Below are 26,982 nucleotides of genomic sequence, written 5' to 3' on the forward strand. Positions count from 1 at the left end.
TGCAGGACATACTGAAAGCATGTTTGGCACTTGAGAACTGGATATCCTCTTCCTGTAGAGAGAACTTTGACTGTACCAATTAAGTTCTGAGGTTCCACAGCAGCTGACATGAACAATACATCACAGAGAAGGAACTTGTGACCTAAGAATGTTGTGCTTACATGTGAAGAACGTGTTGAAACACACAGTAATGTGAGCTAGAAGAAAGGTATGCCTATGTGTTTTGTTTCTTTTTACCACAGACAAATAAAGGGAAGAAAGTTAGGTCAATCCAGTTCCTGTGTGTTCCAGTTCTATTACAGAAGTTCTAATACTGTTATAAAGGTCCTGCTTTCAATATGTGAGGAAGAGAGTGGACATGCGTTGCTGCATTCATTGTTTTCACACACAGACACCAAGGTCTCCATCTCAAGTCTACTCATTAACTACATACCTCCATAGAGCTGCATAGACAACTGCTAGGGTGATCAAGGCAAGGCAGGAGAGGCCACTGCCTACTATTAGAGTTACTGAAGGGGTCCCAGAAGATTCCATGACCTGTAAGTTAGGGGGAAAAAGGGAAAAAGAAAGAGAAATTTCACATGAATAAAAATAAATTCTAGACTCAAGAGAAACTAAGCTATCACTCAAGAATAGCATAAATAGTTGTTACAGTTACCAGATAATTAACCACAGAACACTCAGTTCACATATTCTCAAGCTCTAAAAGGACTGATTCTAGCTCCCCTTTTTCTTACACTGCAAAGTCATAAAGTCTTCAGAGTTTAGAATGTTTGGTTAGAGCCCATTACTCAAAGTTTTCTAAAGGACCCCAAACTACAACTTAATCATCATTCATAGGTGAAATTTTCTTTGAGTAAAATCTGAAGTAGCATGTTTTTTCCCCCTCAACTAAGTACAGTTTAGTCATTTTGCCACTGGACTCTTGGTAAGATTTACCTTGCTACTCTCATTTATAAATCATTATGTTATGGTACACAGTGACTGGGGGAAAAATGGAAACTTTCAGACTTTTGACAACTTTGTTTGGAGTCAAGTAATCTCACATTACATTTTGCTTGCTTGGCTTCCAAGTATACAGAAGAAAATGGGGTGCTATACTTAAGACCTTAAAATATGTTTTTTTTCCCATGAACAAAGTATGTGGAGATAATTTGCATAGCGCCAGTATCAGTCCCTAAAGCCATGACCTTGAAAAATAAGCTTATATCTTTTAAAATCTTTTATATAAATAGTACAAACACCCACTGATCCAAATGGCTTCTTTTCTTAGACAGTAGCCTGACCATACCTAATGAAACCAGCTGTTTTTCATAAATTTTTATATTAGAAGTTTGAAGCAATGCACTAAGTATGCCACAAAATCTGTATCAAATTATTAGTTATATGCATCATTAAAACAAGTAAAAGGAGTGATTCTTTTTAGGCCAAATTTAGGCAGAAAGTCATATTTTATCAGGATACTTATTTGTTATTATTTCTATTTTCTGTAAAATTTTCTCAAAATACATTTGGTGAGAACATCCCTTTTCTTTTGGACTGTTCTGTACAGCTCTCTCTTTCAGAAACTATTTCTTTTTTCTTTTTCTTTTTGCAAAAAAAAATCTACATGCTTTTAAGGAATGCTTTTACAGTTCCAAACAACCATGTCTCCATGAAAACTTAATTTGATTTAAAAATACACATGTATCCAAGGACACCCTCAGAAAACCTGTACTGAAAATATCCAATGCAGATATGCAATGTGTTCAGCTCTAGTGTCTGGGGTCTTCTTTCTATCCTAACAGCCCTGTCACAAATTCCCCCAGAACAGCTTTCCAGCTTTAAAATAAACGTTGAGTTGGCAATTATTTTTATTTGAAAGTTTGCAGAATATTAGTGATATCAGAGTACATCTTCAATACTATACTGCAAAAATAGCAAGTTATAAGACATAAAATTGAGTGGAATTTAGTTATCGCACACCAACTAGAATTCATTTCACCAAGCTACTGTAGCTGAGGAGAAGAACCCGATTTTTGCCACCCTGCAACCTTTTCTATTTCCCCCTTTGAAATGCAGTTCCCTGGAGAAATACTCGCCACAATGTCCCTGCCTTTTCATTAAAGCCGTGTTTTCCCTTTGTTACTTACTATTTCTCTAGGTTGCTGAGCCAAAATGGCGAAGGTAGAGAGCCGATCACATAAGCATTTCGTATGGGATGCATCGGTAAGCACAGTTTTACATCCCTGGGTGGACCACGTTCCCAAAGACTCGTTCCTGCAAAGGGGGTGGAGGGGAGATCGGGATAAATACGCCTGACAGCCAAGTCCGTAAAGAAGAAAATGCAGTTTAATTGAGAGAATCGCCTACTGTAATTCCCGTACAGGAAAAAAAAAATCTACTTGTTGTTGAACAGGACGTAATTTAGATGCATCTCCAGTAATGCAAGGCGAGAGTGGGAAAAAAGCAAGCAGGCGGTGGTGAGGCGTGCAGGGAGCTGTCCAGCGCTGGAGGTGCTGAAATCAGGACTAGCTCTGTCCAGCCCTCTGCGAGGAACGGCGGCAGCGGCGGCACCAGCAAGCCGCCGAACGTTGGCAGTCACTTGCTATGTTCATCGGATCGTTTCAAACACTCAGAGTGTAAAGAGGCTTTTCATATTTTCATACCAGCTCTGATTCCAGGCCCGTGGTTTGGACCGTGAATGCTGCCTTTTAAAAAAAAAAAAAAATGCGGATTTCTCCGAAAAGCCTGCCTAAAAGGTTACATAGCTTGGCTTGGGTGATAGGATCTTCTCCGCGGCTGGAAAGGGATTTTTCTTCCCTTTAGAATTAGCTGCTGTGAAAATTTCACCCTGGAAACGGGAAGAGGCATCAGCTGGTTCCGACTCTCACTGCCTTTGCCTGGTATCCAGGGGAGGGGTGGGTTTCACATGTAAGCTTCCCACTCCACACTTCACTTAGTCCAATGCCTCTCTAAAGCCCTTAATATTTCTTCTCCTCAAGACTCTTTGTCCAGGCGCAGAAACATTGCGCTAATCCCAAGTCCACTGATTATTTAGAATAAACCCACCCCAAAGTCCAGCAGGATGGGGGAGGGGTCTGGTTCAATTTTTTTTTTCCTTTGGTGTAGCCATTTAAAATGCTCAAGCATATGGTTTCTTTCCCACCCCAGCAGAACAATAAAAATGGTATCAACCTACGTCTTGTTAGTAGAGCTGGTGGCGATGGGGGGAGAGCCCTGTCACCCCCTGCTGAACTACTCTATAGAAAGAGAGAAAAGCGGGGAGCTACAAGGCTCAACCAATCAACTTTATTATCATTACACGTGCTCTGGCTAGAATGCACCAATTGTCACCGCCCCTCCCCCAGGCATGGAAACTCTCCAGCTAGGAAACCTGTATGTATGAGTGTATTTAAAATTTAAGCCAAGTTACTATATATGTTAAAAATGACTCTGAAACTTGAAGGAAAAACAAACCAAAACAAAACAATCCCATGGCTTAGTGTTAGTTTCTATGTACTTGGGGTTTTGCCTTTTACATTTCTTAATGCCCGAGGCCACTGGGTTAAATGCTCATACAGTGTGTTTGAGATCACTGACGGTTTCTCTCTGTCATTTAGATGTCTAACTTAAGCTACAGAGTACAGTTTGCACTGTCCCATTTTGGTGTGTATACGCTGTGCCTTTTTAATATTCATGGGTTGAGATTAAAAAAGGAACACACTATATTTGAGAACCATTAGGCAAAATTATGACCGATTTTAATGAAAAATCTCAAAGTCTTGGCCATGTCAAAATTTTGTATGTCTTCCATGATATCACTCAACCATGACAAATTATATTTTAAAACTAAAGCTAGCTTTACTTCCAGTATAACTGTCTCAAATGACAATTCTACCTAATCATAGGCATGTAGCAAACAACTTATTTCATTAGCTATATGTCTCTTATCGTGTGTGTGTGTGTGTGTGTGTGTGTGTGTGTGTGTGTGTGTGTGTTGTGTGTAACCAACAGTCAAGGCCAAATGAAAAACATTTATCTCAGCTGGTCAAAGTTCAAAGGAAGAAGATACACTTAAGAATATGACATGTTGCCGGGCGGTGGTGGCGCACGCCTTTAATCCCAGCACTCGGGAGGCAGAGCCGGGTGGATCTCTGTGAGTTCGAGGCCAGCCTGGGCTACCAAGTGAGCTCCAGGAAAGGCGCAAAGCTACACAGAGAAACCCTGTCTCGAAAAACCAAAAAAAAAAAAAAAAAAAAAAAAAAGAATATGACATGTTTTAATACACTCCAACTGTGTTATTAACTATGGATGGCAGGTTTACTTAATGCAGTAACTGTCCTCTCAAGATGGAGTCTATTACTTATGACTTCCACACGATGAATTTATGTCCAATAAATGAATCCAGTATCTTAACAAGGAAAAGACATTTACTGGAAATAAGACCTCAAAGGAGACAACATTACATATGTATATACATTTAATGAGAGTTCATTGCTCAAGATATTAGCATCATTATACTCTGAATGTCAAATGTAAAGTGTGGACTCAATACAGTGTTGCTAGACTCTGAAGATCATGTAAATTTTACAAGACTTCTTTAGAATAGTGGGTCCATTTGCTTTTCTCTGTACAATGATTGCATGACTGACCTCCCCTAGCCCCAGGCAAAATTGAGAGGTAACTAACTCTGGTTTCTAAGTGACAGCCCTTCACTCTTCCCTGTGCTTCTTCCCAAAATACTCCATGTCTTTCTCATGTGGATCCTCTCATGGCTACATCACCTTTGACCTTTCTCCAAAATAGCACCCCTGTAATGACTTTATCTTATGTACAATAATGTATGAATTACTAAATATGGGTTATCATGCTTTTCCTTATTTAAAAGAAAAATGCAAAACACAATGTGCTAAATCTGGTACGAAGACGCCAGAATTTGGAAAAAGTGGTAGGAGAGATGATCTGAAAGGTGAGAGAGGAACTGTCAATTTCTACATCTGGTTACTATTAAAAGTTGAGTCATAAAAGAGTGATGTCATTCTGATGCTAAAATATGTATCATTTCATACAACACCTTGCAATTTTATGACTGAAAACTCCTCTTTTGAGGGGGCAGACTCCCACCTAGATCATGTTGGCTTCAAGATCCCTGTGTAGCTGAGAATGATGGTGATCTTCTGATACACTTGCCTCTACTTACTGGGATTACAGGTTTGTGCCACCATGCCCAGTTTATATAGTGCTGGTGATTCAACTCAGAGCTTTGTGCATGCTGTATAAACACTAGTAACTGAGCTACATCTCTAACCTCATAAATACTTTAGTTGGTTTTCAATTACTAGTATATCTCTAACTGTTATTATAAACCCTCTGGTATGTATTGCCCATATTTTCAAACGTTCCAAGGCTTACTCTCACTGCAGATCACTCTTTGAAAGCATGGTACACATGTCTGATTGATTTCAAGGTTATATTGTAGAACAAAGTGATAAGTGGTTAAGCTAATGTGAAGCAAAACAGCTGTCCTGGGCTGCACAGGACACGGTTTTTCAAACATGTTCACTGTTCTGGCCACCACACTATTATTTTTGTGTCATAATTTGCCTGCTACAATAAAAGGTGTAACTGTGATTTTTTTTTTAAATTTATGAAGCTCAGGTTGTCATTCACAAGGGAAACATCAGGTACAGTGAAATATGTGTGAAATGTAAAGATAGAATATGAATAACAGACCAATGATGTCAGAAGTAAATGCAATGATGGTACAGGCAACTATATTATACTGAAAATCATACATTTCTTTTTCATAATGTCTTTCTGTACATCATGCAATTTTTTTCAAATAGTCTTTAAACATAACTAGGCTTGCAGAAATTCCACACAACCAGTGGATTCTTTGTTGGCTACACCTACATTCATCAGTGTAAGCTATTAGCTGTCACCTGCACATGTCTTTCTTCCTATTATTAGGCTGGCTAAAAGAAGGAGAACATTTTCTTGCCCCAAGGATTTAAAAGTGAACTGAAAAATGCAATAGAATGCAAGAATAAGGACTCTGTGTTTGTTTTATACAGTATTTATTTGAAGTCTTTATCCAATTTTCTAAGCACCTACCTCTATGATTTTTGGATCTCAGTACTGGTAGCAATTTTAAAATTTATTCTTTAAAAAATATAGCATTTGCATATATCCTCTATTGCTTAAAATTACATAAAAACTAAATTGAAGGGGCAATTATCTGCTGATTGTTATAAAATCTGTTTAGTTTTTTTTTAAAAAAAAATACTAGCAAAATTTGTGGTGATACATTTCAAAACTGTTTCGGGATATTGTGGATCTAATCTTGTGAAAATCAGTAAAAATAGATACTCTACTTTATTATTCTATAAATCAGCCATCCTTTTTCATGTATCCCAGGATAGTTTTTAATAGGAGTTAAATTTTAGGAAGTTTATTACCACCTAGTATATTGAGCCCACTTACTTAAAAATCGAAAGTTACAACAGTAACTTCTAATATACAGTTTCTGATTACACTTCCTTCTCAGGAAGAGTTATACCTTCTTTACCCAGAATCACAGTAGAAAAAAGAAGGCTTCAAGCAGATAAGAGCTAGCAATGAGTAGCTCCCTTCCAACAGTACATCTTCTGAAGGAACCTACTTTCTAATAGTTTGTTTCTAAGACTTAAGTGATTGACACGATTTATTTAAACATACATTGCACACAAATAGTTATGTATAAATGGTTCTTGTGATAAGTTGCTTATAATCTAGAGTTCCAATGAGAAACTGATCTTAATTCTGAGTAGAAAGTCTTTGACTATAGTCTCTGCATTTGGGACCCTGTAAATCCTGAGAGTTTGCTATCTGTAGCAATTGATACTATTGTCAAAACAGGATGAATCATAAAATCAGAGAGTTTTGCTGTTACCTAAGTAACAGCACATCGATTTTCAACCCCTGTTGTTCATTAAAATCACGCAGAAGGCTTTGAAAGCTTGCAGTGGGTGGGTCTTGGGCATTATTATTCAGCACCACTGGTCTATCCTGAACACTTTTATGAATAAGGAAAATGAAGCAGTAAACTTAGGACACTTGTTTTAAGTAAGAGTAAAAAAGCAAGGCTTGTTCTCTTATTCTCAGACTAGGGATTTCTTTAAATGTATTTGTATTTTTATTGTTATTGTTTTAAAATATGTGTAGGTGTGTGTGTGTTTCATGTGAGTATTTGCACATGAGTACAGGTGCCCACAGAAGCCAAATACATTGGATCTACTGGAACCAGAACTGGAGTTCAAGTGGTTTGGACGTGCCTTCTTAGGTTCTGGGAAATGGGTGCTCTGGAAGAGCAACAGGTGATCTTAACTGCTGAGCCATCTCCCTAGACCCCTACTGATTTTCCTTTTAAATGTTAATTTTTATCATAATACAAAATCACAAGATTCCTCCAATTTTATCCTACTGAGTGCTAGGATTATAGGTGCAGGGTACCAGTCCCAGTTTCTAATGTGTTTTAAAACAATATACAATAAAGCTGCCCTATGACATGTCTATAACATTATAAAAACCATATCTAAATATATGATATACATATATATTTTATATATAAAGATTATATACATCTTGTTTGAATCCCTGATTTGCTGCTTTACACTTAGTAGAGACTTACTGAGAAAAAAAAATGTTCCATTAACTTCATGAATTTTTGGGCAGTTTTAGGGAAGCTTTTTCCTCCAGGTACACTGTCTTAGCTCTAATCTACTTGCTGTCCTTCAGAACCAAGCAGACATAGAATCTGTGGAGTACCAGTGGCTCTTAATAGACTCATCTATTTGCCTCTGGCTTCAGTCATCATTTAGTGATAATCTCTGAAAGATTCAACATCTCTTTGGTAATTATGTTCATTCCAATCGAGAGGCCCACGTCAATACATGTTTATTGAATGATTTTCAAATGCTTGATGAGGGAGAAGACACATAAAAATAAATAAATGTAGTTGTTTAACGAAAACGGAAAGCCTGTTAAGGATGACTACCAGCAATCCTACAATATGTTTTTGCATTATTAAGTCAACAAATTATTGCAGAAAATGCTGTCGGGTCTGCCCTCAACGTCTAAATCACCAGCATCTCTTGTTTGACTCAATCTGCTGCCTGGTGTATTGTTTCCATTTTTGCCTCCTCTCTCAAGTCCAACCCAAGCAGAGGGGCCAGAAATATTCTAGTGTCAAACTATATCACTCAGTAAAAATTCTGTCAATTATTCTTGTCTTTTTTATTTTTCATTTCCCACCTCCGGCTCACAGTGAAATACAAAGTCCTTACAATGGTCTGCAACCCCTGCACTGTTTTGCCCCCCACCGTCTCCCCACCACCATCTCTTAAACACTCATTTTTGCATGTCATTTCCAACTACAATGAGCTCCTTGTTGGCTCACGTTGGCATGCTGTGTTGGCTATTCCCTCAGTTCAGAATGTACTTTTCAGTTGTAAATACACTGTTCCCTAACAGTGGGAAAGTCTCTGCCTTCATCCCACCCTATCTGAGTCCTGGTCACTGACTAGACAGTGTGAGTTAATAACTCTCTATCCATAGTTGGTTAAAAAAAAATGTACAGATTCTGTTTAACCCTTCCCATCAAGAGGTTCACTTCATTCCTTCATCTCTCAAATAGTCACAAATTCTGACACTGTTGTAGTGAAGGACTGTATGACTTCTGAAACCATGCCTCAGGATTGTCTTGAACTGATACTGTGATGGTAAATAGTCCAGGCTAGCCTCACTGAAGATGAGAGACTTCTTCCATCTAGCAGGCATATGAGTGAAGCTATATTAAACCATGTATCCACTTGATAACCTGTAAAATAGAGCCTTGCATATCACAACAGATAAGCAAAGCTCAACCCAATATTTGAACCAGAGAATTCTGATAGAGTTGTTGTAAACCAATGATACTCAGTTTGTTCTGTAACCATAACATTGGAAAAAGTACTCAGTCTTTTTGAGATTCTCTTTGCTCTTACTCTGAGCTGTGTTGCCCATTGCACACATCACATTTGATTTCCTTCCTTCCTTCCTTCCTTCCTTCCTTCCTTCCTTCCTTCCTTCCTTCCTTCTCTCTCTCTCATATATATATATATATATATATGTTTCTTTTTAATTTTTAAGAAATTTTTTTATTCATTTTACATGCTAACCATAGATCCCATCCCCTCTCATCACTCCCCCATCCCCCAGCCTTTCCACCATGAACTCTCCATCCTTTCCTCCAAAGGGGTAAGGGCTCCCATGGAGAGCTGGCAACGGCTGGTACATTCAGTTGAGGCAGGATCAAGACCCTCCCAACTGCATCAAGGCTGAGCAAGGTGTCCACCACAGGTAATAGGCTCTGGAAAGCTGGTTCATGCACCAGGGAGATAACTTGATAGAGGGAGACATTATGGGGCTAGGGAGAAACCTGGTGCTAGGGAAATTCCCAAGAATCCACAAAGACAACTCCAGACTAGACTACTAGCCATAGAGGAGAGGGTGCCTGAACTGGCCTATTCTGGTAATCAAACTGGTGAATACCTAACTGTCATCACAGAGCCTTCATCCAGTAACTGATGGAAACAGATGCAGAGATCCACAGCTGAGCACCAGGCCGAGCTCTGGGAGTTGAAGAGAGGGAAGAGGTATTATATGAGCAAGGAGGGTCAAGATCATGATGGAGAAATCAACAGCGTCAACTGAACCAAGCTCCTAGGAACTCAGGAACTTTAGACTGACAGCTGTGGAACCTGAATGGGACCAGACTAGGCCCTCTGCATATGCGAGCTTAGTCTGTTTGAGGGGCCCCTAGCAGTGGGATCAGGATCTGGTGTATGAGCTGGCTTTCTGGAGCACATCTGATTTTCATATGGATACAACTCATACTGAGCTTCACAGTCGATGGCATGTATTCAAAAATTGAACCCTGCCTCAAGCACTTCAATTGGTATCATTTTTCCAACAGCTCAGATGATCATTAGAATCTTTTGCACTAAAGCAATTTTAAGATATAATGCTCTTGCATAGTATCAATTACAGTATAATGTAAGGACAACCTTTATATGCACTAGGAAACCAAGAACCTTTGTATACCTTTACTGAAATGTTGGCTTTATTGTAGTGATCGGAACCAAATTCATAATATCTTAAATTGAGTGTTTGAAATCCAGCTTTGGTGGACTTTGCTATTAGAATATAAATTTTATGTTTATTTCTGTATTCTGATTCCAAAATGGCCATTGGCATGCACAGGGCAGCTGCTTAATGGATATTTGTTGAGTGAATATCTAGTACAGATTTTGACTTATATATAGATGGACATTCTTATATAATTCATTTATGTATGAATTAAACAAATATTTGCCCCCTCCACCAGGCAATGGGCTGAGTCATTTTGGGGGTATTACAATTCCACTTTGCCTTTTGGCACTTGAGAGCCGCCATATACATTTTCCTTCAGGTACATTGTTGCTGCCGTTTTGTCATAAAATACACATTGAAACCAAGAATATGTCACTCTTGCGATAACCCAGTATCACTTACAAGAATGGTGGCACCAGTTTTATTGCCAGGAACATTTTTTTTGTAACTGTTTTAAATTAAAAATAATGAGAGTAGAAAGGAGTGTGGGCACAGCATTCAGGAAGATAGGTTATAAATATGTATAAGTGCTTCATCATGATTTATTAATAATTAAAGGTTAAAATATGCTAGCTGTCATAATTAATTATGCAATAAGCAAATAATAATAATAATTCTATTAATGAAAATAACAGCTAACATTTTATTGAGTATCTACTCAGTATTAGGTACTGTAGTGGAATAGGAAATAAAAATACTTTTAAAACGTATTTTTAAAAAATGCTTTTTAAAAATCTTTTTTCCAACCAAATGGTAGTGGTGTACACCTTTAATCCCAGCACTTGGGAGGCAGAGGCAGGTGGATTTCTGTGAGTTCAAGGCCAGCCTGGTCTACAGAGTGAGATCCAGGACAGCCAGAGAAATCCTGTCTCAAAAAAATAAAAACAAAAACAAAAAAAACTTAATCTGAATGGTACATGGTGGTGAGAGATGCCTGGTGATGATAGTTCTAGCTACATAGAAGGCTGCAGATAGAGGATCATTTGAGTCCACAAATTTGACAACAAACTAGACAACAATATAGTGAGATTCCTATGTCCCATCTCAAAGCATTGAAAAAAAAAATGCTGTTTGCACATGGGAAAAACCGGGATAAATGGAGCTTCTGCCTCCATCTAGGTCATGAAGACATGAGTGATAACAGTTTAGAGTTAAAAGTTGCTTGAATCTCTCAACCTAGTTAATATGCCTACATAAGGCCTGGAATGCCTATCTTTGGTGCTATTGTTTTGTCTTGAAAAGAAATAAATGGAGTCCAGAGGCTGTGACTTTCCTCAGGACACCCAGATGATACGTGGCTGTGCCAGGATTTGAGGCCAGGATTTGAGTTCCCCATTCTCTGTCCTGTCAGCATGGGGTAACACAGTGAGAGAGCACAGCCAAAGTTAGGAACACAGGAAGAATATTCCAAAGGGGAAAAGAATAATGAGAATTAAAACCCAGTAGAAAAAAGAAAACATACGGGGAGGCATGAACAAAGTGATTGGTCGAAGGTTAAATTACAGATGTAGTTTAAGAATGGTTATTGTGAGCATGGAGGAGGCTACCGAGAACACTGAGAGAACAGTGCGGTAGAGGTCAGACAGAAATTAATTTGCTGGAAGTTACAAAAAGACCTGTGTGACATCAAAGAGTTCAGCAACAGAAGGGGAAAAGACTGCACACAAGTCAGGTAACCGAAAATGAAATCTTTGTGAAATCAGCCTTTACTTCACGGTGGTGTGTTATTTACTTGTCTGTTGCTGTGATCAAACACCGTGGTGACCAAAGACAACTCATGGAAGAGTTTATTTGGTCTTTAGATTCCAGAGGGATAGGAGTCTGTCATCACAAGGAGACAGGACAGCAGGGGACAGGCAGAGCAGCAGCATTGGGAGGCTTAGAGATCACATCCTCAACCATAAGCACAAGCAGAGAGTGAAGTAGAAGAGAGGTGAGGATTGAAACTCAAATCCCGCCCCAATGGTGCACTTCCTGTGGCAAGGATACACCTCCCGTCACTTCCCCAGACAGAGATGCCAAGTGGGGACCAAGTGTCAAAATGCCTGAGCCTACGGAAAAGGGCACACTCTCACTTAAGCCAACGGAGGTATCAATATTCTAACATCTCACGACGTGGACTAAACAGTCACCAAGAAATAAAAACAGGAGGCAGCAAGGCAGAGAAAGGACTTTCCAAATTGATTCGGAGTCATAATCACAATGATAATGTTAAAAAGGAGAGAGAAAAATTATCTTGTATGGAAACTACAATGGGAAGAACATCATTTGTTTTTCAATAAGATAGTAGAAAATCCAATATCAAAGTTTCATTATGCCACTCTTGCTTTTCTCAGAAATTTCTAAAACTTTTGTATTGCTCATTTTATGAGGCACAATTTGGACTGTGGATTTAAAAAAGAAGAAAAATCATTTGGAAATAGAAATTTTAATGACACTGAAAATGTTGGTAGATTTCAGCTAACTGAAGTTTGAATGGCAAGTCTAATGAACAACAAAATATATTTTATTTCTATACATAGCTAGAGCAAGCAAGACTTTCAAAGTTGTTTTTGAGTGCTGAGTGTAGGCAGGGATAGGCAATAAATTATTTTATTTATTTTCAAAGCATTATAAAATGCTTTGAACATTGAGTGTTAGCTAATCTCAAAATCACAAAACAATTCACTCTATTTGGATTTATTTCCCTCAAAAAAGCTGTTTATCTGGGCTGGTAACCAATTTTTAGCCTGACATAATCTGCAACAGCTGAGATGCACAACCCTGAAAAAGCAGAATTATTGAAATAAAATAGAACACATTTAAACATATGCTACTTTCCCCACTACTTAATAATCTGGACAAAAAGCCAGTCCTGGATTTGAGTAGACCATTGTAAAATAATAAAAAAGTGCATCCAAGGTCCCACTAATTTAATATCAGCTCACTCATTTCCTGATCCTAATGGTTTATACTTCATATTCCTTTTGTACAGGATTATTCCCAACTTTAATACACATAGTAAAAAGAGTAGAAATAAATTTGAAAAGACAATACTGGTTGCCTCTGGGTACTGAGTTTTATAATTTTTTATAATTTTTATAATTTATAATTTATAATCTTTTATAATTTTTAGGTTTTTCTGTTTATCCTAAGTAACTATATTATCATTATCACCAGAAACTCTTGAAATTCAAAAAAAGGAAAAGGCTTTAATCCTAACACTCAGGAGACAGAGCCAGGCAAATCTCTGTGAGGTCAAGGCCAGCCAGGTCTACAGAGCGAGATCCAGGACAGCCACTAAAACTACACAGAGAAACCCTGTCTTGAAATATCAATCAATCAATAAAGGAAAAGGAATAAGACAAAATCAGGCTAATATCTGAGTGATAGTATGCATTTGTAGAAAATAAATTTCTTCTTAAGGACTTTTATGACTTAAACCAAATTCCTCCTTCACAAGAAAGCTAAAGATGTATCTTAAAAGAAATATTAATATATCTTTCAAAAGTTACATGTCATTTTATGTGGATTAGGGATATAAGTATTCCAATATTAAATAGGGTCTCTTTTATTCTCAAGTGTTAAGTTATTTTGTAGTATGTGGATATTTTCTTTTATACCACAGTAAGATTTATCGTGTGTTGTTGAAGTGATATAGCAAGAGTTTGGTTCACAGATTATGACTTATTTGATTCCCATTGATTACATACGACGATACCATCAGAAAATGATTTTTTTTAGTTACACAAATAATCTTTACCTATTTATGGTGATAAGGCAAACAGATACCTTTAAAATATGTCTGTTATTTTGAACGTCTAGGAAACACGCCTGGTAAAACAGACTATACAGGTCTAGATGCATTAAGGTCAACCATTTCTCAAAACATCTGTGCTACATACCTTGGGAAGAGAGTACAAAAGCTGTGGCTTTCCCCATGATACTTTGCAACTCTAGGGCAACTCACTACAATGCTGAACCTTAACCATCAAATACACGTTGGAAGCATTTTCACAAAGCAGCAAAAGTTCTATCTATGATGCCCAACAGTCTTTGATGAGCTAAGACGTCATAACAAGAAATTCAAAGGAATCACTAAGCAAGTATTTCCGAAGCCTCATGGTCATTACATATGTGTGCACCTGCCTGCAGCACTTACCCAAATCTGGAAAAGAAGTTGTAGTTCTAAACAACTTGTTGCTAAGACAGGGAATTGAAAGGCTAGTTAAGGCTGTAGCCTTGAGTCACTCAACATCATTACATATTAGTTCTGTGAGGGCCATGAAAATGCAGTTTGTCTATCAAAATCACTTTAAAAGGAAGTTAGGAGGGTAGATCTTGAGATAACTATTCTTTAAAAATATGACCAATTATTGCCTACAATGATAATGCAAAAAAAATGTTCATTGGACATTTTATTTAGTTGAAATGACAATTTGAATGCAACAAAAATTTTTTAACTCTGAGCAGGGGTCCCAAGTATTAGAGAGATGTGTCTGTGCTCACGCTGTTTTGTCCATTTTGGGAACCTGGGTGTTAGTGGAGAGGGAACAGGGATGAGTGGAGCAGCTGAACAGGGTATTACTATTCATGAACATGCAGATATAAGACCAAGTGAGGTCTAAATATCCTAGTAAAATGTTAACTAAGAAAGCAATAGGCCACCCAAAATGAGTGCTTCACCGCAATGTATCTAAAACTAACACATTAATTTTATATTAATCCTAATATCCCTCATTTGCAAGTATTGAATTCTTTGAAGAACTAATCAATATCCCAGCACTGCAGCATTCAAAGTGAAATAGCTCATTCAATACAAGCCAGGATTTAAATGTTTTTTACTTACTCCATAATAGAGATAAGTTCAACCCAATGAAAAGTTGTTAACAATGGCTTCAACAAATACCAGAGACAATTCTTACTTTTCCACCCCTCTAATTTAAATTACACTTGGATTTGCTTGTGGTCACTTTCAAAAGCACTTCCTCATTTTCATCTCTGCTGTAGCCACTGTAGAGTCTACAGAACAATAAATGTTCTTCTCCTGCACAAAGTTTTTATCCGTTGTTTTTAAAGTCATAACTGTGGGCCAGGCCGGAGTGGCACATGCCTTTATTCCCAGCACCTGGGAGGCAGAAGCAGATGGATCTCTGAGTTTGAGGCCAGCCTGGTCTACAGAGTGAGTTCCAGAATGGCCATTGCTACACAGGGAAACCTTGTCTCAGAAAATCAAAGTAAATAAATAAAATAAAACCACAACTGTGACAACAAGAAACTTGTTTTCTAATTTCATCTGTGCCACTAGAGTGCTGCCACCTAGAATGTGCCCCTGTCTAACCTGGAATCATTGTCCCTGTTACCAACTAGACACTAGCTTATTACACTTATCAAGAAATTCAACAGAATGTGATCAAGAAACTCAACAGGATGGATATCTTTGCCAATGATTTATTTAATAGTTGAGTGTGCCAAGCATTATTAAGAATAATGAAAATGAACTGGGTGTGATGGCTTCTGCCTGTAATCAAAGCATATGGGAGCTTAAGGAAGGAGAAATACCATAATTTGAGGCTAGTTCTGGAATAAATACTGACTTCTAGGCAGCCTTAGCCATTGTGTGTGGTCCCATTTAAAAAAAGAAAAGAAAAAAAAAATCAACCAACCAAGTACCCCTCCAAACAAAACAAAACAAAAAAATAAAAATAAAAAAAAGGTCTATAAAAAACACAATATAGCCAGGCGGTGGTGGTGCACGCCTTTAATCCCAACACTCGGGAGGCAGAGGCAGGCGGATCTCTGTGAGTTCGAGGCCAGCCTGGTCTACAAAGTGAGTTCCAGGAAAGGCGCAAAGCTACACAGGGAAACCCTGTCTCGAAAAAAAACAAAAAACAACAACAACAACAAAAAAACAAACCAAAAAACAAACAAACAAACAAAAAAACAAAAAAACCCAAACAAACAAAAATCCCACAATATATCATCACACCATCACAGCATAATGTTATTGGCAAGGACATTATGTTTGAGTATCGGGCAACATGAACAATTTTGTCTATCAGAATTCTCTGGGGAGGGGTGGAGATGTGGCTCACATGGTAGTGTGCCTAGCATGCCAGGAGCCTAGGGTTTCAGTGCTAGCATTGCTTATGAGATAGAGCAGAACAGGTCTGTGATTCCAGGGTTCAGGAGGTGGAGGAGAATCAGACATTTAAGGTCATCGTGGGCTATACAGTCAGAGTGAGTCACATGAAAATGTCTCTGGTAATATCAGAGTCCAGGGGGAAGCACTTACATTTTAGAGAAATAAGTAATTGATGCCATCTATGAAGAAAAAAAGAAAACAGAATAAAAGAACTGATTTTAACTGAGTTCTTTGAGTGACTATAAACATACCGAGAAGCAGAATCTTGAGTTAGCAAATCTGCTTGGGATTCTAGAACTACACAGCCAACAGCTAAATGATGTTTTAAGTCATGGGTGGTCAGCATAATATCCGAAGAAAAATTATATACCACCAGGGAAAAGAATCTATGTCATATCCTGGCATGAAATGCAAGGGATGTAATCTTGCCATCCTTGAACACTACCATTACCAATAGACTCCCAATGGAAGCCTTTCACTCAAAGTTTGGAAATGTGCATTTAAAATAATAACCTGAGAAGTAAGACTCCCAAAAATTATACATAATGTTTCATGACATATTGAATTTTATAAACTTCTGCCTTTGGGGAAACTTTAAGATAGATCTCTTGTGGAGAGTTCATAATTTACCTACTCCCTCGAAACAGTAAAATGATGTCTTTGTTGTAAAATGGTGAATGAGAGGTCTTGGTGGGTTTGAGCCAAGGTGCCCAGTGGGTGAGGAAGACAGTGGGTGTCGGGCAAGGAGGCATAGCGGAAAGTCACTCACACTATGCAGGCAACACCCACGTGGAAAGTTTTATTATTAAAGGCGGGGGGGGGGGGATTGAGAGAAGGGGAGAGATGGGAAGAGGGAGAGAGAGAAAGAGACGGAAAGAGAGAAAGTGGAGGCGGCAAGAGAAAGAGAGAGAGGGAGGGAGGAAGGGTGGAAAGAAGAGAGAGGAGGAAGGAATTTTTTCTTAAAGGGGACTTTATGTAAGATAACATGGTCAGGACTCTGGGCGGGTCCCCAAAGGGCAGGTCTGAATGCTAACATTCCCTAACAGTCTTAGTTAGGGTTAGTATTGTGCTGAAACACCATGACCAAAGCAACTTAGGGAGGAAAGGATTTATTCTGCTTATTCCACATCACATTTCATCATGAGAGAAAGTTAGGACAGGAACTCAAGCAGGGCAGGAACCCGGAGGCAGAAGCTGATGCAGAGAACACGGAGGGGTGTTGCTTACTGGCTTGCTCCTCAGAGCTTGCTCAGCCTGCCTTTTAACAGAACCCAGAATCACCAGCCCAGGGATGGCACCACCCACAATGGACTGACTGGGCCCTCTACCATCAGCCATTAAGAAAATGCCTTGAAGCCAGATCTTATGGAGGCCTTTTCTAAATTGAGGTTCCCCCACAACCCTGCCCCCTTTCAGATGACTCTAGCTTGTGTCAAGTTGACATAAAACCAGCCAGGACTGATGTTAAAAGAAATAGTAGAAAAGCAGATTCTGCTGACTGGTTGGAGTCCTCAGACATCCCTAAAAACTCCCTACTACCCACCTAACCACTGAGTGATTTGCCAAGATAAACTTTTAACATAACGGTCACTTGACCACAAAGTAATGGTCAGAAGGCATTGGGAGCCCATGTCGAATTCCATAACTAATGAGAGTGCATACAGAATAGAGGAATGAAGAGGCAGGAGCATTTATAAAAGGGTTATATAGCATGGTTTTTTATTTTTCAGATTCCATACAAGGTGATTTGTCAAATTTGATGGAAAATTTGAAAGAGCAAAAGTGCTTTAATGAACTTACTGGTAAGTGAAATGAAGATTTTTTTTTTTTTTTACACATCAATTTAGATGTCCTAAAATACTTTCAAAATTTAAAGAAAATGGACTTTCACCTTCCTGATTTGAAAACAAAAATTGAATGTTTTACTCTCTCTCTCTGTGTGTGTGTGTGTGTGTGTGTGTGTGTGTGTTTGGCAGCATGCCATGGGTTGAGACTTTTAAAGACTGGAAAAAAAATCCAAGTTTTGTCCTCCAATGTGGAGTCAAGTCCACACCTCACCTACACTAAGTACCTATTAAGAAAACTGTAAAATCTATACTCCAATTAGAAATTGTAGGATCCTGACCACTGACCAGCATGCTGATAACACACACACACACACAGAGAGAGAGAGAGAGAGAGAGAGAGAGAGAGAGAGAGAGAGAGAGAGAGAGAGAGAGAGAGAGAGAGAGAAGTACAGAAACCCATTTCTCAAAAAGCCTAAAGAAGCCAGGTGGTGGTGGCGCACGCCTTTAATCCCAGCACTTGGGAGGCAGAGGCAGGCGGATCTCTGTGAGTTCAAGCCTGGGCTACCAAGTGAGTTCCAGGAAAGGTGCAAAGCTATGTAGAGAAACCCTGTCTTGAAAAACAAAAACAAACAAACAAACAAACAAACAAAAGCCTAAAGAAATACACACTGCGATATAAAGAGGTGCATCCTGTCTCCTTACTGCCATGCTGTTTCTCTCCCCGCTTAGGCCAGCAGGCTGATACTTCAGTTAATCAATAAGGCAGAGAGTGAAAATTCATGGTTCAAGGACAGCACTGAGCCCTCAATGGCGTAATTAACATTTTAATGAGCAGGCAAAGCCTTTTGTGTTTTGGCTCTTAAAGGCATTTGTCTCTTGAGTGGATCTCAGTGTTTTGAGCTCAGAAGACAAGGGGATTCCTTCAGTGAGATTTTTAAATGTGATCACCCAGGCCATAGCTTCCATGGCCTCCTGCTTGCTCCATTGTTAGGGAAGTTCTCTTGTGGTTGAGTGGGTGGTGTGAGAACCCAATGTCACTTTTCAGCTCTGGTTTCTATTTTAGCATTTGCAGACACTGTTAGCCACAACACTGACAATTCTGGAGTGGCTAATATTCTGTAAGTGACCAAGTCACTGTCAGTCCTCATTTGTAAGGTGCAGTGGGTTAACAGCCATATTGGAAACAAAACAATTCACAGAGGAGGGATTGGATAATGCTTGTAATTTAATTATTTGGAAATCAAACTTTGCATAATACTCCAATAGTACTAAATTTCTTCATTGGAGACAATTTTGAAGGTCATTAAAAAAAAAAAAGATTTCTTTGGAGGCTTCAGAAAATAAAGTATATAAAAGCTAAGTACTAGTGCATCGAAAACCACTTTTATTTCAGGATAAAAATCCTCCCAAAATATCAAACACCAATCTTCTTGTTTTCATTATTAGGCAAAACAAACAAACAAACAAACAAACAAACAAACAAACAAACAAACACTGTCAGGAGAAAAATTCCTATGGGAAAATTTTAAGCATCTTAAATTAAGGCTTCTAATGCCAAAGCCTTCCCTAGCATAGGTGGTACACCTCCACAGGTATAAACCTGGCCTGTTCTTGTCATAATTCACTCCTGGCTGTTCTAGGTCCAGTACTAAAATGCACAGTACATACACTGTGAAGGCAATACAGACCCCATCTTACCGCAGGGCCACCATCTTAGACCACCTGCTGTACTCAGTTCCAGGAAGGACCTCAGGAATGTGCCATGACAACTTGAACAGATACAAAACAGTATGCTCCTTCAGACATTCTGTCTGTGGTTTATGGCCCTTGAAGATATCTAGATCATCCTGCTGAGCAGTCTAGATAATCCTGTTCATCAGGCTGTGGTTCCCCACCAAAGTCTAACCCAATAGTTTCAAATGTGGCTTCACACCAAAAGTCTAGACCAATAGTTTCCAAAAATCACCTTGCCCCATATCCCTTCTATCCATTCCCAATTATGTAATTCCCGGCTTATAGTTTTTTCCCTATAAAAACTCTCTACACCTGGGCTCATGGCCACCACCACATTTCCCTCCATCTGCCTGGTGGTGGCTCAGGTTGAACCTGACAATAAAAGGACCCTTAAGTGCTTGCACTGGACACCTGCTCCTTGGTGGTCTCTGTGGGTTTCGCAAAAACTGGTATAACAACACATCACACTATAGGGTTTATTGCCATAAGGTAAGAGTGGGGAATCAAAATTTTTGACATATTTTCCTAGTAACAAGAAAGTTTAACTTGAGTTTTCACTGAAGATGTGGAATGCAATGAGTATAGAAAGCCTTTTAGACTTGTAGAAACAGCTTAGTCAGGATCCCCACTATACCCAACGGTGCACCTGATAACCAGAACACAGTGACATCAGTCCTTCAAGATAACTAGATACAGTCCTAGAACCCCAGGATGCCCAAGAGCATTGCTCTGCTCTGCACATCTGGAGAGATGCCACCTTGATCTGCTCTTGATGAAGAGTCTCCCCTAGGATCTTGACCCTTGAATCGGAGGCTTCTTTGAGAGACTGGACCTGACATTCAGCTCACACAGGTGAGAAGCCTTGGGAAGATAGGAATTTAGAATGTGAACCTTGTGTAATGACCCTCCGCATAATAAAATATAACTTTTGCTATACTAACTACATGCATCCACCTCCTTTTTGGAGACGTGGACATTAATAAATCCACTTAGATACTGAAGCAGCTCAACCACTACTTTAATTTTGCTTACTGACTCAGTCATAAAACCAAGGACACTGTGCACATCTACCTGTGAGTTACATAATCCTTTCGGAGCTGCAGACTCCAGTCATGTTCCTTGTGTCCTTCAGTTCTGGTTTTCTGTTAACATGTAAAAATGCCTGTGTATTTAGTTGACTGATTTTATGAATAGTTGTCATATGGTATCTGTCACAGATGCAGACTTTATGTTGAGAAGGGGACTCCAAGTTCCCCACAGAGAAGCAGATGACAACATAACGTTATCAGATAGGAACAGCCTACTCTGTAGCTAACTATCAACGATTCATAGACAACTCCATAAAAGCAGAGATTTTCCTATTGAGGATACATTTTCGGAAGACTGGTGTGAAGATTGTTTAGTGTCATAGTGGAACATAAAACTGACTTTGCTAATAGCAGACTTCCAACTCTGCAGTGTCAAGACAAAAACAAATTACCTGTGTTCAAACATCTCTAAATGAGGCCATTAAATGATGGTTTAGAGTTTAACTGTGCTCGTTTTTTTTTTTTTTTTTCCGGGACAGACTCAGATGGGAAACAGCAAAATATCCTGAAGCAGTCATGTTCCTGTTTCAGTGTGAAGTGTCCCCTACTGGCTCGTGTGCTCAATGCTTGGTTCTTGTGGTACTATTCTGGGAATTTCTGGAAACTTTAAGAGGCTGCCTTCACTGGAGAGGGTCCTAGGGTATAGGTCCTAGAGGTATCCCTCTTCTGCCTATCTGCCTCCTCCACATGCTCCTGCTGTTGTGATGTTCTACCTCACCACAGGCCCAGATTAAATGGAGGAGATGATGAGACCTCAAAAACTGTGAGCCCAAATAAATTGATCTTCTTCTGTGCTGTTCTCTCAGGTATTTTGGCCACAGTTATGCAAAACTAAATGCAAACAGTTTCACATGACTAAAGTGGCTTTTATAGCATCAACCTAGGAGAAATGCTGATAGAAGTCTATAGCAGCATGCCCGTGTGATGGTGATCTTATCCTGTGAACTAAATGCAGCTTGGGGAAAAGATTCATGTACTCCACTATGTGTGATGACACAAATTCTCCTTAGCTCAAGTTTAGTCTAGTGACAGTGACCTTCCTTCTCTTCCAGATGTCTTGGTACCTAATTAGGCTCCTTTAGCTACCAGATTTGTAGAACAAAGTCTCTTATAAAAACAGGCCGAGGATCTACAGAAAGTCAAGCACAAGAGAGGAAGAATTTGCTTTTTGAGGCTCTCTGTCTTTGAACTAATAGCAAGTGCAAACATGTTAGGGCATTTATTTATTCATATCTTAAGAATTAGTGTCTGTTTCCTATCTGATGTGGCAAGTTAAAAAAGACTGCCCTTCATGATTTCTCAGCTTGTCTTTTCTTCTCCTCTCCCTTCTTTCCAGAGAGACAAAGTACAGATGAACAGAATTCTGGTTTCTACATCTAAACCAGCACATAATCTGCTAGGCGCTATGGCTTATCTAAAATCCCAATGCAAAAGAAACATTAGAGATGGGCAAAAGTTACTAACAGAGCTCAAAATTGAGCTGTTAGTTAAAATGTGAGTTACTCCTTTGCTAGCAGAATTAGTCTTGACACTAATGGGTTCCACATATTCAGCTCTATGTATCTACGGAAACTTAGAACAAAAGGTTTCACATTAATATCACAAAGGCTACTTCCTTTTGAGCTGTAAGATTGGGTTGCTCTATATCATTCTTTCAGACGGAAATAAGAGTTGCAGATATTCACCAAAGTCATTAATGTTGTGTGCACAAGTATCCATTCAAGACCTTCTTTCTTGGATGCTAGAGGGTGTTACTTAAAAATAAACTGTTCTGAGACAAACTACTTATCACCTATTTCAGACCTGTTCCTTTTCTAAAAGGACATCCTGTACAGAAATGGGTGGAAGTAGCCATCTCTCTAAGTCTTATTCTTTCTAGCTTCAGTGTTAACTCGTGCATCCTTAGGAAGGAGCCAAGGACCGAAAGATAGAAACCTGACAGCAAAATCTGACAGTAAATGGAAACGAATCAAGGTTTTTATTCATCCAACAGCTCAAATGAGGGATCATGGCAACACATGCTTCACCTGTGACTGTGTCTTTCTAGCAAATCAAGTCCCAGCTGTATCCATGTGGGGACACACTGTAGCCCTTGAGCTACTGGGTAATGTCAGACTTCCTCTTCCTGAGCCAGGCCACCTTGAGCAGAGCACTGCATCCTGCCGTATTAAGGTGGTTCCCTCACCAGCCATGCTACAGAGCTATAGATAGTTTATAACTGCAACACTGAGAGATAAGGGAAAGAGAAACAGATGTTATACTGAGTCTTGCACTCTAATCTGTGTGCTGTCTACCTCTTCATGCTCTAAAACATCTTTTTTTCAGTCCCTGTGTTAGGTGGCTGGTTAGAAATGAGCAGAACTGAAGGTCATTGAGGACGGACCACTCCCTTGTAAATCAGCTTTAGGCCTCACCTCATGCTTCCTTATTTATTATAAAGAAATGAAAAGGGTCGCCATTACTCTCCTTGGAATTGAAAATACCACCCTGCTGGAGAGATGTTTCAGCAGTTAAGAGCACTTATTGCTCTTACAGGGGGCCTAAATTCTGTTCTTAGCATCCCATACTGTGATTTACAACCATCTGTAACTCCAGTGCCAGGGGATCCGATGCCCTCTTCCCACCTCATGGGCATCAGGCATGCATGTGGTGTATGTACATACAGACATGCAAAATATTCATAAATATAAAATAAAATATGTAAATCTTAAAAATAAAGAAACAATTGTGACTATCATGGGAAACACATTTTCTGTGTTTGTGGAAGGAGTTTGATTTGGGGCTCTTTATCCCAAAGTTCTTCCTCTTTCCGATCTCCCCAGGGCAATATGATTCTGGACTGCTGTCCATCCTGGCTTTTCTTAAAGGTGCTACACTGAGTAACTTGTTCAGCCTTATTTATGTCTATACTGTCCTTTTTTGGGTGTGTGTGTGTGTGTGTGTGTCGGGGGGGTCAGAAGAACTTACTTGTAGCCCCAACAGAGCCCTGTGGGTGACATGTTTGTTTATTAAAGCGTGGAGCCTGTATAATTTCTTAGCTTCTTTCTGTGTGGAATACCTGATCCGGACTCAAACATTGAGAACCCATTCTGTATTATCCTGGGTATTTTCTGTTGCAAATGACCTTAGGCAGTAGACTTTAGAGATGGGCTGTAGTTCTGTTTAGACACATAAGTGCTTCTAGGTTGGGATGTCTATCTGTCTTCTACCTACTATTGTCAGGCATTTACGAGGCATTTAGGGAGATGAAAAAGACCCTCTGCCATCAACACCATTAAAATATTTAAAGTATTAGTCAGTTTTAGTAGCTCCATAAAAATATGCTAGGTGAAATAAACAGTATTTAGATAATAAAATCCCCCTCAGAAGAAGTCAAAGTAGAGAAATCAATTCAAGAGACTTGAACAAATTCTCACCATTTGAATCAACTGTGGGAAAGAATTAAAGGGGTTATCCATATCCTTGTAAGGATTATCAAGACCTAAGAAATTTATTTCACTATGTGAAAGACAGCTAGATATTTGGACACTTCTTCACTCTAACAAGAAATCAGAAAATTTTGTTTTCATTATAGGAAGAGGCCAAGAAATCATCTGTAGGAATATTACTATGATGGAATGGTAGGGCCAAAATAAATGGCTTTGGAATGTCTTATTTTCTCCTTGAATCTTCAGGAAATGGAGGGGTAGGGTATATTATGTCCTGTCAATCTTACAACTCTTAATTCAAGAGAGAAAAACTAAATTTAGTTCATATTTTTCCTAAGAAGAAAGTACGTAGGTCCTGAAAACAATGGACATTTGTTTTATAGCATGATATATTTGAAATATGTATTATGCATTTGTTTTGTTGTCCTCTTCTGTTTTTAAAGATAGAACTAGAAAATAAAGAAGGTGAGAGGATCTAGGACATGTTTCCTTTTTTAAAAGAAATATTTTTATTTTATTAATCTGGACATCAGCCCCAACTTCTTATGCCGGTCTGTGTTGACTACCCAAGGTAGGCCTTACCCTCCGTGGGGGTGAGATGGGGGTAGTTGAGGGGGAGAGCGGGAGAAGGCGAGGGAGGCAGAACAGGGGTTGGCATGTAACAGGAAATAAATTTTTTTTTAAATAAAAAAAAATCTGGACAACAGACACTTACATAGTATATAGACTATCTGGAGACCCTTGAACTACATTTTCATGTTTTAATCTGACATAACCACCATACAATTAGTCTAATTTATGGATTTAATATTAATATATATACTGTTAACTTATCTCCAAGCTTGCCCCTCCTGTCCTTTTGTATCGTCCAGTATCTATTCTAGGATTTTACACTCCATTTACTTGTTTTTTGTTTTGTTTTTCATTGTTGAGACAAGGTCTCATTATAGTTCTGGCTTACCTGAAACCCAGTAACTATATCACAGTGGCCTTGACCTTGCAGTGATCTTCCTGCCTCTGCCTCTCATGCACAGGAATTGTAGGCATGTACGCAGCCACCATCTGCATTTACTTGTTTTTATGTACTTACTCTTCAGATAGAGAAAGTTCAAAGACTTTGTCTTCATAACATTGGTAAGTTTGAGGAGAAATGGCCTCTTAGGTTGCAGAATGTTTCCTTATTTAGATTTCAGTGTATTTCTCAATAACAGTTTGAGGTTATGCATTTTTGGCAGGGATATCACAGAATCGATGTTTTGTTTTTCCTTAGTATAATATATCAGCAAGCACATGATCTATATTATTCATATTTCTGGTGATGTGAGCTCTGATGACTTGGTTATCAGATTCAGATTTGGCAATTTTCTTCACTTTTTCCATCAGTAATTAGTCAGTATCTCTTGAGGGGCATGGTGGTACTTTAGAAATCGAGAGGGTGGTATTTGTACCTCTTATGGCAATAAGAAACTTTTTTATTTCTTCTTGACACCCAGCATGCTCCAATGTCATTACCCCAAGACCTTACCATACTGTAATTCCGTTCCCCAGTGTTTAGTCTTAAACTTAAGCAGATTTGGGGCCTTGGGATGGATGGATAGATGGAAGGATGGATGGATGGATGGATGGATAGATAGATAGATAGATAGTCAGCAATTTATTGTTTGGTCACTTTTTGGTTGACCTTTGCCAGAATTTCTTTCCATTAATATAATATAGCTCTTAAGTATTGCTCCATTAATATAATGGCTGTCTCCTTTTAATAGAAAAATGAAGTATGTCTGAATCAGCAGAGCCACGGGATGCTTTAACTCTTAACCTAGTCAGGCATCAAAGACTGCAGCACTGAAGGTCTGCTGAAGAATCTGCACCGGTACCTCATATGGTAATTTATGACTAAGATGACATCATGATGCAATATCACTCTTAAATAACAACTGGAGCAAAAAGGGAGTTTTCATGCCCAGCAAATACATTCATATCCATGTGTCTTTTCTTTCTTACCTCTTTCCCCCCAGTGTATACTATAAGTATTTCTTCCCAGCCCAGGTCACATACCCTCTCTTCTATAAAACTTCTCCTGATAGTTCAAGCACAGCATTGCCCAGGGCTCTCTGTGCTTTGACAATTTTTTTTATATGTATTCATTTATAAGAGAGAATTTATGGCACAGGGGTTAGTTGTGAAAATCCCTTCTCTACCACTCAGTTTTCAATACCAGAGGCTTATATCAGTCTACTCAGAACCACAATGTATAGTTTTAGGCAGCTTTAGTGGCAAATAAATGTTCCTTGAGCTAATGAGAAAACAATAAACAAACAAAAACCTCAAACCCCAAACCCCAAACCAAAACAAGAAATATTAACGTAGTAAAGAATGGGACATTTTTGCTATTGATTTACTTATTGATCTATCCTCTAATCTAGCTTTATATTCTTGGTAATAGAAAGACTTATGGCACTGCTTCCAAACACTCTAGTCAGTGTCCAGGCTTCCCACATCCTCTTTCAGAGCCTAGGCTAGTGAATCCCCCTGACCTTTCCATTCATGTCTTTTCCACAACCCACCTTCTCTTCTGGTATAGCCAACCTCTACTCTTCTGCCAGGATTCCCCTACCTGCAACCATCCACAGGCCTCTTACGTACCTCCTGCAAGGTCTCGTAAGGGAGTT

At 38.9% G+C, this 26,982-nt stretch overlaps 1 protein-coding gene and 1 long non-coding RNA gene across 5 annotated transcripts in view; one reads left to right on the plus strand and one right to left on the minus strand.

The window, feature by feature from the left end:
• Positions 1 to 26,982, minus strand: part of Adgrb3 (adhesion G protein-coupled receptor B3) — a 732,632-nt gene that overhangs the window by 148,435 nt on the left and 557,215 nt on the right. For all 4 annotated transcript variants that reach the window (XM_076557962.1, XM_042265766.2, XM_076557963.1 and 1 more), the window contains 2 exons: positions 2,133 to 2,259; positions 434 to 537 (listed from right to left, as the gene is read on the minus strand). In XM_076557962.1, coding sequence (XP_076414077.1) covers positions 434 to 537; positions 2,133 to 2,259 — 231 coding nt within the window. The remainder of the gene's footprint in view (positions 1 to 433; positions 538 to 2,132; positions 2,260 to 26,982) is intronic.
• LOC143269976 (uncharacterized) lies at positions 121 to 26,254 on the plus strand. Its single transcript, XR_013046791.1, has 4 exons — positions 121 to 208; positions 2,144 to 2,208; positions 18,007 to 18,078; positions 26,077 to 26,254. It is a non-coding gene; the product is annotated as an uncharacterized LOC143269976 (long non-coding RNA).

Source organism: Peromyscus maniculatus, chromosome 21 (assembly GCF_049852395.1).
Source record: "Peromyscus maniculatus bairdii isolate BWxNUB_F1_BW_parent chromosome 21, HU_Pman_BW_mat_3.1, whole genome shotgun sequence".
NCBI lineage: Eukaryota > Metazoa > Chordata > Mammalia > Rodentia > Cricetidae > Peromyscus > Peromyscus maniculatus.